We start from the raw sequence: 12,500 nt of genomic DNA on the forward strand, positions 1-12,500 counted from the left end.
GAGAGGAAGGACAAGCCGATGACCTCACTTCCTCTTTCTGAGACAGAGGCAAAAAAATGTCTGTTTTCATTTAGACTAAAGGCCAAATCTTTGTTTTTATTTCAATTTTTTTCAGTTTGCAAAACAGCTTTAACAGATAAATCTAATTTCTGTGGTGTTTATATTAACACACTCTTTCTAATCTGTTATGGTTGCTATAGTTACTGCTCATCACTTACAGTACATGGTGAAGTTTTTGTAAAGTAAGGAGATGTTTATTTAACATTCACTGTGGAAGGAGTCTCCAGTGTCAGCACGGTGTAACAGTCAGAAGGTTTCTGAAGGTTGGTCCACATCTCCAGGACAAAAGAGTTCACACTTCTTCATGGTTTCATTTTGTTGAGGTTTATTTACTTGAAGTGAGAGAATAAATTTCGGCTGCTGTGGGAACGAGGGGTTGAAGCTGCTGTAGCGAAAGTGACAACAGGAACTGACCTGTGTCATGGACGTCAAACAACGTTAACCAAAACTCTCCTATCTCATTCATCTTCTACCGCTTATCTGAACTACCTCGGGTCACGGGGAGCCTGTGCCTATCTCAGGCGTCATCGGGCATCAAGGCAGGATACACCCTGGACGGAGTGCCAACCCATCACAGGGCACACACACACACACACACACTCATTCACTCACACAATCACACACTACAGACAATTTTCCAGAGATGCCAATCAACCTACCATTCATGTCTTTGGACCGGGGGAGGAAACCGGAGTACCCGGAGGAAACCCCGAGGCACGGGGAGAACATGCAAACTCCACACACACAAGGTGGAGGCGGGAATCGAACCAACAACCCTGGAGACACCGTGACCCCCCCCCTCTTATTTACACATCAGAGTAATATTTATATTAAATGGGTATTTTTCCCTCCTTCATTGTTTAAGTCCTACATTTTAGTTTTTTTTTACATTTATTAACTTCATCTCAGGCTGAGGGACGGTGTTACATCCTACAGCTCAGTAAAATCAACTCTATTGTTAACACGCTGGATGATTTGTGTCCATTTCCACGGTTCCTGCCAGACTGTTTCCTCAGTAAATGAATGCCAGCATCGCTGCCAGCGTTTGTCTAAATACGGCCATGTTTCTTCTCTTCACGTGTAAGAGGATGGAGTGTTTCATGCTGTGGGAAATCCCGTGCCGAGCTCCTCGGTTCAATTAAAGGAAACCATTCAGGCGGGGACGCAGAGAAACGGCTGTGTGAGATGGGTTTCAGTCACATGGAGCTAACAGGTCTGATGTGCGTTGGTCTCACAGATAAACTGTTGTACAGACAAACAGACAGAAGCTGTTCACTAAAGACTGATGCAGAACGCCGTCTGTAACAGTTCAATGGTTTAGAGATGAAAATTTTTTGTAAGAACCAGTTTGTGAATCGTCAGTTTCTCTGGAATGTTCTGAGAATGTTCTTGTTGTAACGTTTAGAAATGTTCCTACAACATCCCAGCAACGTTTCCATAACGTTGAACATCGTGTGAATATCGTGTAGACGACTTAAAAAAAAATCTGTCTCTAAGTCTCTAATAAGTCTCTGATGGTGTATGGATACCACAAATAAGTCATAAAGTAGCCACAACTACTTCTGGGGTTATAGAACGATGGATAAAATTCATCCCAATGCGCTTAAACCCTGTGTGTGTGTGTGTGTGTGTGTGTGTGTGTGTGTGTGTGTGTGTGTGTGTGTGTGGCAGGTATCACTTGTATCGGTCGTGAAGATGCCGCCGTACCGCAGGATATCACCATCCAGGGTCCTGGCATCGAAGCTGAGCATTGCATCATCGAGAACAGAGACGGAGTCGTGACCCTGGACCCCTGCGGACACCTGTGTTCTCTCGATGGCGTTCCTGTGACCACGCCCACCCAACTCACTCAAGGTGAACACTCGCATCACGTGGGGTGGGGTCTTTTCTTTTTCTTTCTTTTCTTTTTATTTTCTATCCATTCCTTTCCCTCCTTTTGTTTAATTTCATCCTTTCATTTCTATTTTTTTTCTTTTTCTTATTCCTTTTATTATCTCCAGTTATTTCCTTTCCTTTCTTCATCTCTTTGTTTGGAGGTTTTTTTTCAGAGATTCAGAGTAACGCTGCACTAAACGCTGTTGTCGCCTCCTGGTGGTCAACACACTCACTACACACAACAGAGCGAGGCCTAGATCTGATTTCATGACATCATGGCATGTTTTCATAGAGCGTATGAAATGTCAGAGCGCGCTGTGTGTTGGAAAACCCGCTGTTTTTTCCACAACAGGACTGCTTTTGGACGTCACAGTGAGTTTAATTGGAGTGGTTTTGTGCGGCGCTCTGGTTTGTTGCCTGTGACTCAGAGCTTCCACTCATACAGAGCTGGAGGCCTTATGTTACTGCCCTCACCATTCCACTCTGCTCACTCAGAGTTCTTTCTACATCATCATCATCATCATCATCATCAGCAGCAGCAGCAGCAGCAGCAGCAGCCCTGGTCTGGGTCTTTAGCTTCACACTGTTTGCCTTCTACGTGTTATCTTTCTCACTGCGAGTGAAGAAGTGCTTCAGTTAAATGTTTACCCAGAGAGCTGTTTGGTTTTATATCGTCACTCTCTGCTGTGGATCTGTGTGTGGTTTTGTCTCTCTGGAGCGGGTTGGATCACGTCAGCGCTGTTTGGATGAATCTAGCGAGTGAAATTAATTTTGTAAAAAAGCCCAAATAGAGACATCTGGAAAAATTCAGTGTTTCTGCAAACGGTTAATACGATACAAACAAAACCGTTTAACACAAACTGATGGATGTAAACAAACGCTGTCATCTTTGCTTCACTTCGCTTGCTCTGTTTCTGACCAAATATTCACTGATTCCTGTTCACTGGTTTCTACTAAATGTGGCACATTAACAGGTTTCCATGTAGAGCTGAAATTATTCATCTACTCCACTGTAGGTCCATCAGGATTAGATTCTCCTGAACTGGTTCACAAACCCTGTGCTGACTTTCTAACATCTGTTACTTGAGATATTTATTCATTTTCATCCATAGATTAAGAAAAAATATGTTTTTGCGAGTTACAGGCTGCCGAGGGAACGAACGTAAACATCTGCGTCAGGATGAGAACATCACGCCTCAAACACGGACACAATCAGACAGCTCTGCTTTTACACGTGTAGCTTAAAGGCTGATTATTGTGAATTATACACATGAGTTTTAGTGAAACAGGAAACAGAGACCAAATGGTGGAGGTTATTGGATTTAAAAAGACACATCAGGTGCAGAGCGACGGAGAAACGTCAGGAAACAACGAGCGTGAAATGGAAACAGGCTTCAGGTGAAACTCCAAACTCTCCCTGAGGCACTTCCACTGAATTGCACGTTAATCTTCACTCCGTTCTGCGCTCGCAGTATCCTCGTAGTAATCTCATTACTGTCTCATTAAGTCTCATTACTTCGGGCTTCAGGATCATTTCATTTCATATGTTGTTTTATTTTAGATTATTTTTAATATTTAATTTTATTCACCTGTTGAACAGCAGCGATTAAACTGAGAGAGAAGAGGCAGAAAAATATCTCACTCCGTTCTCCAGCTGTTACAGTCAGCACGTATTTCATTAAAAATTAAACACTCACTAAACCTGAATCACAAAACATACGTTTCAACAGGTTCATTTATTCCAAAACATATAGACATAATAATAATAATGATAATAATAATAATGATAATAATGATAATGATAATAATGATAATAATAATAATAATAATAATAATAATAATAATGATAATAATGATAATAATGATGATAATAATAATAATAATAATAATAAATATAATAATAATAATAATAATAATAATAATAATAATGATACTACTACTAATAATAATAATAATAATAATAATGTATATAATAATATATTATAATATATAATAATATGTCATTTGAACACCATTTTAAACCTAATGAATACGTTTTGTTCTTCTCTACATCATCCACAAAAAATTACAACATCTGAGTTCCAGTTTGTTTGGTCCAAAGATTTTGCATGTGTATTATGACATCACACATCAAGCTTGTACATAGCCCCGCCCCCAAATTAGTTGTATACAGAAGTCTCAGATTAGTGGTGAGTTAACAGCTCCAACCAGAACGTCCAAACATGAGGATTACATGATAATGTGGTGTGAAGACACTTCTGCTGACTCAGGTATCACTAACGATAAGCTGAATGAGTCACACACACACACACACACACACACACACACACACACACACACACATACACACACACACACACACACACACACACACACACTCAGATGCAGGAAAACAGACCCAAAGTGCACTGAGGTTGAGAAAAACAGACATGAAGAGCAAACGAGTTGAGAAACCCAGCCGTGTGGAGCAAAGTTCTTCTCCACGTCTGTCTTTTATCATCCTTCACACAAACAGGCATTGATTTGCTCCAGCTTTACACTTTTACAGATAATAAACGCAAAAACGCTGCCTGATCAGTAGACCTTCAAGATGTACATTCGGAATCCATACGTTCTCAACCTCGACCTGTAACACTGAGTTAAACTGCAGACTCCTTCTTTAAATTCACAGTAAACAGAAAACACATGTTCTGTTGCCATAGGAACAACCAGCCATTTAATATAAACCTGTCAGATCCTCAATTAATCAACACATTCTGAGTCCAATAGATAAGATCGATCATTGTTTGTAACACACTGGATGTGTTTCGATATCCAATCAAACATTTACTTCATTTACTCACATGATATTGGGGTGTGCAAACTTTTGAACAAACCAGCCCACGGAGTGTGTACTGTCTGTTACACACCAGCCCACAGTGTACTGTCTGTTACACACCAGCCCACGGAGTGTGTACTGCGTGTTACACACCAGCCCACGGAGTGTGTACTGCGTGTTACACACCAGCCCACGGAGTGTGTACTGCGTGTTACACACCAGCCCACGGAGTGTGTACTGCGTGTTACACACCAGCCCACGGAGTGTGTACTGTCTGTTACACACCAGCCCACGGAGTGTGTACTGTCTGTTACACACCAGCCCACGGAGTGTGTACTGCGTGTTACACACCAGCCCACGGAGTGTGTACTGCGTGTTACACACCAGCCCACGGAGTGTGTATTGTCTGTTACACACCAGCCCACGGAGTGTGTACTGCGTGTTACACACCAGCCCACGGAGTGTGTACTGCGTGTTACACACCAGCCCACGGAGTGTGTACTGCGTGTTACACACCAGCCCACGGAGTGTGTACTGACTGTTAGTGTCGAATGCTGCGGTTTTAGACAGAGCCAAAAAGGAAAAAGGGGAAAATGAAGAAAGGGGCGGAGTTTCGGTGCGTTTTCTCCTCCATTCGTTTCTTTTTTATTCTTTCACTCAGTCGACCTTTCTGTCCATCTGCAGCTTCGCAGTCCGACAGCTGCACCTTTCCAGCTGTTCCACAAACGAGTTTTGGGGCATTAAGAGCTGAATGAGACGAGAATCTCAGGCTTGAAACATCTGGACGAGAAGTTTGTGATGAGACGCGTTTGGGTTGCAGGAGAAATCAGCTTCTGTGAGGAATCTCTGAATGGGACGCTTTAAAAAAAAAGTTCGGCAGAATTCACACAAAGCTTCAGGGTTCACAGTCGGATTGGTGAGATTCAGTTCTTTTGTTTGTTTTGCTGTTTTCTATTGTTTAAAGCGGACAGATGTGCAACATCTGTGTAAATCCGCCCGCGCCTTCGTGCGTAAATGTATCATGGAAAAGAAAACGGATCAGAATGAAATCTATATACGTGTGTGTGTGTGTGTGTGTGTGTGTGTGTGTGTGTGTGTGTGTGTATGTGTGTGTGTGTAAAGTTTACTGAGTTAATGATTAGTAAAGGTGGTTTAATACCATGACGTCATGCCGACGCGTTTTAAGTGTCCACACGTGAGCTGCGACTCGTGAGTTTCTTCATGCCTTCATGTTTATCTTATATTAACTCTTGTGTAAAATATAAACTCAGTGCACTTAATTAAAGTCATTAATAAGATTAACTGGGTTTGATTGGCACAGGTGAGCGTTACTAGGATACACTTGGTAAAGCCCCCTGATAGTTGTTGTTGTTGTTGTTGTTGTTGTTGTTGTTGTTGCAGGCAAAAGTTCTTGTCTTTTCATCTGTGCACATTGCTATTTATTTTATTTGTAATTGAGAACATTTTAAAGTAAAGATGAGATAAAAACGAGACGCTGTAGAGACGATCCTTTCTATTCTCGTTAATCTTCTTTATTTAAATATTCTCAGAAGTTAAACCTCAGAGACGTCGTGTGGAACCGTGCAGAAAGAGTCCTCCTCAGATGAAGTGAGGTTCCTCAAAGTTCCTCTGATTAGCCCAGAGTTCTGAGATTCTGCTTCAGAGACTTTGTGGATTCCACAAAAGGGATAAAGTCGACTTAAATAGGCAAATATGTTTCCTGTAGCGAGTCCTTCTGTTTTCTGTTTGGAATTGTGTTTGTTTGTTTGTTTGTTTGTTTGTTTACTCTTCTGGAGGTCTATAATTTGGCAAATACGGAAAGCAACATCCAGATAATTAATCCTCCCGTGTTAATTAAAGAGTCTGATTGATCCGGTTTCGTGGTTTGGAATAGAGACGGTTAATTAGTCGTGAAAGAGTTTTGGAAATCTAATAAAGCGATGAAAACCGTTTGAAAATGAAATGACTGCTTTGTGGTCTTCATGTAATACAGTGACAATAAAAGACAAGTGTATAAATGACACGACTGTTTTATGACCAGATCAAAGACACGTTGTGTTTAATCTTTGTAAGTCTCGAATCGAGCGGCTTTACGAGGGTTCGTTTACGGGATTAAATGCGGTTAACATCCGGCATAAACTTCTTAAATGTTTCAGTCTTTACTTTTTTCCTGTACCGATTTAACCGAACTCTGCCGATGTTCTTCAAACTGCCTGGTCATCAGAAGTTCAGGTAGAAATCGGAGCATCCAGGACTGACTCACAGCACAGCACTCTTTTGTTTCTGTACCGTATTTATTTTAGTTCTTTAGCCAGAGAAGCACAGCTGTGTAGACTAAACACCCACGGCTGTGCTGAAGAAACGTTTCCTGCTGTGTGTGTGTGTGTGTGTGTGTTTTGGTCCTTGTGCAGAAGTGTGTTTATCTGATACTGTTATCTCTCAGATCGCTATTTTGACAGACTGCGATTGTTCCGATGATGAAACGTCTCACCGGTTCGGCTGTATCACAAACCAGACCTTCGAGCTGTAAGACTGAGATTCTCATTATTTGCTCACTTTGCAATGAGAGAGCTTTTGTAAAGTACAGACAAATGCAGGAAAATCAGCCTGGACGTGCCAACGTTCCGAACTGTGGAATGTGTCTTAGAGATTTAAGGGGCCAAAAGTCAGAGGTTTGGCATGTTAATGATCAGCCTCTCAGACTGTGGAGCAGTGGACCAGGATTCAACCGATGACGTTAGACACACAGAGTCGAACTCATCAAAGCATCAGGTTAAGTGTTTTGGGTTTAAGCAGCTCATCTCATGCCTGTGAAACCGTTTTGCTTGTCGGGTACAGTGTCGTAATCCTCTAGTTTTTTTCCGTAGACAAATATTTATGGCTGTGTGTCAGTATGTCTTTGGATTCGAAGTTAATCTAAAAGCAGACGTTACATTAGTTTGTACACCTACAGTACGACCTAACAGCCATACGCTTCTCCCACTATAGTGGTGATCACCAACGTACCGCCTCACTAGATTACAACTTCCAGAAATTCCTCCTGTCTTGTTTTTCATCGCTACAGCCCCTCTGTGAACCTATTAAGCTTTCTGTGCACTAGAATCCAGTTCCTTTTCTCCTCCCTTAGCAAGCAGAAAACCAGCTCCAAGTCCTCCAGCCAGAGCTCTGGGGTTTGGTGAAAAGCAGGAAATATTTTCCATGATTTTAACGGCTGCTCTATGAGCTCCGGTTTCAAGTCGGTGGAAAAAGCAGTCGTGGGTTGTAGAGGATATGATGAGTTGTTGGTGGTGAGCCAGTCAGAACACTGATGAGGAAAGATGAAGGGACAACCCAGGGAGATGGTCCAGGCCTCAGGATGTGGAGACCTTCAGGATGTGGACTGATCATTTTACATTATAAAGAGCAGAGTGAAGATTTGTGCTCGAATCGTCTGCCTGAAACTTCTGAACTTTCATAAACACCAGTTAAATATTACAGCTCTGGTGCATTTATACTTATTAATGCTATACAAATTCAGTTTTCTAGGTGGTCACGGTGTCTTAGTGGTTAGCACGTTCACCTCACACCTCCAGGGTTGGGGGTTCGATTCCCACCTCCACCTTGTGTGTGTGGAGTTTGCATGTTCTCCCCGTGCCTCGGGGGTTTCCTCCGGGTACTCCGGTTTCCTCCCCCGGTCCAAAGACATGCATGGTAGGTTGATTGGCATCTCTGGAAAATTGTCCGTAGTGTGTGAGTGTGTGAGTGAATGAGAGTGTGTGTGTGTGTGCCCTGTGATGGGTTGGCACTCCGTCCAGGGTGTATCCTGCCTTGATGCCCGATGACGCCTGAGATAGGCACAGGCTCCCCGTGACCCGAGGTAGTTCAGATAAGTGGTAGAAGATGAGTGAGAGATTCAGTTTTCTGATTTATTTATTACACACACACACACACACATGCTCCATGACAGATGTGGTAACCAGATTAACCTCGTTTCAGCTGCGGTGATGAACTGACTGCATTCTGATTTCAGCAGTTTGGTTAACACCAATAAACTCAGCTCTGAAAGTAGAAAAGGGCTAAAAAATAAGGACAGATTTTACAAGATCTGTTAAATTAAACAAGAACTCACATGAGCTTAATCTTCCATCTCTTTCTATCACTTCCAGGCTTTTAGTAGAACATCTGATGAAGCACAGACCAGGCCTGAGTGACACTGATGTGTTCCTCAGAAAGCCTTTGTTTTGCTTAGTGAGCTCAGGAAAATGGTGAACCTCAGATAGATGAGTGAGTGATGGAGATTTCATTCATCTGCCCGTATCTCTGTTGGGCTTTAGGGCCGATGGTGTCATGGCTTAGTGTGGTGTGGGGTAGTGAGACTCTGTGAGATGTGTTGAGGTGTTTGGACAGCTGTGGCTCTTGTAATGCAGAGGTCGTGACTCTGATGTCGTGTTTACTGCTGTGGATTTCGATGGATGGCTTCAGAGTTTTCTGAAGATTTGCACTTCTACTCACACACCCAGACCAAAACAGAAGTGCTCTGGAAAGTTTGCTTTAGGTTTGTTTGACTGAATTCTCTCCTGTTTCTCCAGGTTATTCTCTGTGTTTGGGTAAATCCTACTTCTTCCGTTTTAACCATCCAGAGGAGGCCAGTCGGATGAAGAGCATGCTTCCTCAGAAGAGTCCCGTGTCCCCGCTGGTCTACAGCACAGGTAATGGAGCTCACATCTCACCTAACTTAACACCCCCACCCCAGCCACTTACCCCACCACACCCCTATTCACCACATCAATCCCCTGTGGACTCGTCCGGAGCGGGTATCCTGTATTTCAGACAGCCCTCATGAGGGAGCCCTTGTTGTGGAGGGGGTTCAAAACCGGGTTCAGTTACAGCAGGTAACTAGGCCTTCTCTCTTCATCTGGGACAGGTGTGTGTGTGTGTGTGTGTGTGTGTGTGTCTTATCAACCACAATAGAATCCTTTGAAGTGCAAGAACCCTTTCAAGAGGGCCATCATTCAGTTATTTAGGAGATATCTCAACCAGAGCCCCATTAGCAGCCAGTGTCTTTGTGGAATGCGTCTGTCTCTTCTGTTGTCATCTGTTTACTGATTTGGTTTCTTGTCGTTTGTGGTGATCGATAGTCCGAGCTTTTTTGTCTGCCTCAGGTAACAATAACCACAGGAACCTTTAAAAAATTCAGGAACTTTTTTAGGACTTCAGGAACTTTTCATAACCTGATCATTTCAGAGGGATATCATACACCTCTCAGGTTACAGCTCTTTACTTGCATTTTATTGGCTAGCTGCTATTGCTGAAAAGCAGGATTAACCAATCAGGACTGTGCATTATCCGAACTACCTCGGGTCACGGGGAGCCTGTGCCTATCTCAGGCGTCATCGGGCATCAAGGCAGGATACACCCTGGACGGAGTGCCAACCCATCACAGGGCACACACACACACACACACACACACACACACACACTCTCATTCACTCACACAATCACACACTACGGACAATTTTCCAGAGATGCCAATCAACCTACCATGCATGTCTTTGGACCGGGGGAGGAAACCGGAGTACCCTGAGGAAACCCCCGAGGCACGGGGAGAACATGCAAACTCCACACACACAAGGGGGAGGCGGGAATCGAACCCCCAACCCTGGAGGTGTGAGGTGAACGTACTAACCACTAAGACACCGTGACCCCCTGTGTGTTTTAATTAAAATATATTTTCAGTTGATGACTCTCTGAACTATTTAAATTGTGTTTCAAAAGAATAAATAAGAAATTAGTGCAAATTAGTGCCCATACTGATCTGAGTTCTGTCTGATATCCACCCAAATTCACAAGAGCATCAAACATTTTCCACAAAATGAATTCCTTGCTTTACCGAGGCTTCAGTCTCAACCTTCCACATCTAAAAGTGGTCCAACACTCAGTTTGTTCAGAAACACAATATCTCATTTAGGATAGTTTCAGGTCTTGTTAGATGTTTAAAGGAGCTCCGTCAGAGTACAAATGAAGAAGTATCTTCTCAACCATGTCATTCACTGTCTATAGGGCTGAAACACACCCTGAAACCCTCTACCAACCTGTGCAGTATCTTCTCTTTTATCATCTTCTCCATGGCTCGTGTATGGTTCTGCTTTTCTCTGGTATGTGTGTTACAAGGGTGCATGTGTCCAGCGTCTGGGATTCCTTTGATCAGTCTGCACCGTCTTGGCACGAAGCGTGGAGAAGCCGGTCTGAGTAATACACTGTGTGTGTGTGTGTGTGTGTGTGTGTGTGTGTGTGTGTGTGTGGGGGTGTGTGTGCATGCAAGAGCGAGAGAAATAGGGTTCATGTGTGTAACGGTTCTGTTGTCCATCTTTGGCTCGGCTGCTTCTCAGTGGGTTGGACAGGAAAGCTTTATTTGAACAGACTGAGAGAAAAAAGGCAATCCAGCAGTCAGCAGTGTGTGTGTGTGGGGAACCGAAGCCCAGCTGAAATGTGCTGAGATTAAGGTCTGGTTTGCGGCTCTTTAACAGGCAGGTTTCAGAGAAATGTTACTAAGAAGCAGAGTATTCTAGGAACAGACGAGTCACAGGAGGTTCTTTTTTTGTCAGTTTGTTTTCAGCTGATCAGATTATGTAATTAGATTCCTGTAACGGTTATGTAAAAAATCTGCCCCCAGGTGGATGCTGCAGTCCCGGGTAATATTCTGTCTTTTCTCTTTCTGTCTCTCAGATTATATGAAGTTCAGTAGCGATTTCAGTCCCAGCATCGGAGGCCCGAGTTCCAGAGGTGTGCGGTCCGTCTCCGAGCTGCGGGAATTAATGGACACCTTACAGAGGAAAAAACAAGCCCTGGAGAACAGTCTGCGGACCAATGGGGACAATAGCCCCTCCTACTTCAGCATGACCCAGTCCCCGCCCTCGACGCCCAGCTCATTGTCCCCAATAACCTCATCAAGCCCCATATCTCCCTATCAGGACCAAGCGAGACGACTCTACACGTCTGACCGGCCGCCTCTTTCTGGTAAAGTCCCCGCCCACTCGTCTAACAGCGTCCCCCCCTCGCCGCGACGCAGTGACCAGCGGGAATATAACTCCGCCCTTCCTCCGTTACGACCAATGATGCGGAATCAGTCCCAGGACAGCCTCCTGTCTTCGGATAGTAGACGTGGCCAGACATCAGGTTCTTTGCTGTCTATGTGGAACGGTTCTGGCTCTACAGCATGTGATACCCTTCCCCCAACTTCAGGAAGTGGAAGCGGAGCAGCTAGCATGCCCTCCAGCCCAAGATTAGCACGCAGGCTACAGCCTGAGGAAGCTGGACGCCCAGTTCCAGCACCACGCCAAAGGAAGTACTCAGCTGGTTCTCTGACAGGAATGGGGATAGCCGCTCACAGCCGCTCGTTACCCCGCCTCTACCGCCCGGGTGAATCCCAGCTCGCCCCTCTCACCCTGCCATGGCCCCGCTCCTCACCCACCCCTGAGTCCAGTCACCAAAACGGACCCACTGAGGTGGTCTCCATCTCCTTGTCCACCAGGACCATTTCCAAGCAACCGCCCGTGCGTCCGGAAGTGACCACACCCACAGGTGCTGCAACCAGTCCACGGCAAGCCAAGAAGGTGAGTCTGACCTCCAGCAGCTCCACCTCAGATTTGGAGAAGCAGGCAGCATGCATGGAGCTGGGACTGGGAGAGAGGAGGCAGTCATTTGGGAAGGCTGGGATCGGACCACAGGGTGGATTCCGTGAGAGAAAAGGAAGCATCAGCTCTCTGAG

General features: G+C 44.4%; 1 protein-coding gene across 5 annotated transcripts in view; it reads left to right on the forward strand.

Moving 5' to 3' along the window:
• phldb2b (pleckstrin homology-like domain, family B, member 2b) overlaps positions 1 to 12,500 on the forward strand; it is a 48,887-nt gene that overhangs the window by 10,578 nt on the left and 25,809 nt on the right. For 4 of the 5 annotated variants that reach the window (XM_060861907.1, XM_060861905.1, XM_060861908.1 and 1 more), the window contains exons 4-6: positions 1,732 to 1,914; positions 9,322 to 9,441; positions 11,459 to 12,500. The exon at positions 11,459 to 12,500 is cut by the window's right edge and continues 76 nt beyond it. In XM_060861907.1, coding sequence (XP_060717890.1) covers positions 1,732 to 1,914; positions 9,322 to 9,441; positions 11,459 to 12,500 — 1,345 coding nt within the window. Of the gene's footprint in view, positions 1 to 1,731; positions 1,915 to 5,170; positions 5,670 to 9,321; positions 9,442 to 11,458 lie in introns of those variants that run through there. The other variant, XM_060861909.1, reaches the window with a different exon arrangement.

This window comes from Tachysurus vachellii, chromosome 25 (genome assembly GCF_030014155.1).
Source record: "Tachysurus vachellii isolate PV-2020 chromosome 25, HZAU_Pvac_v1, whole genome shotgun sequence".
In the NCBI taxonomy this organism is placed as follows: Eukaryota; Metazoa; Chordata; class Actinopteri; order Siluriformes; family Bagridae; genus Tachysurus; species Tachysurus vachellii.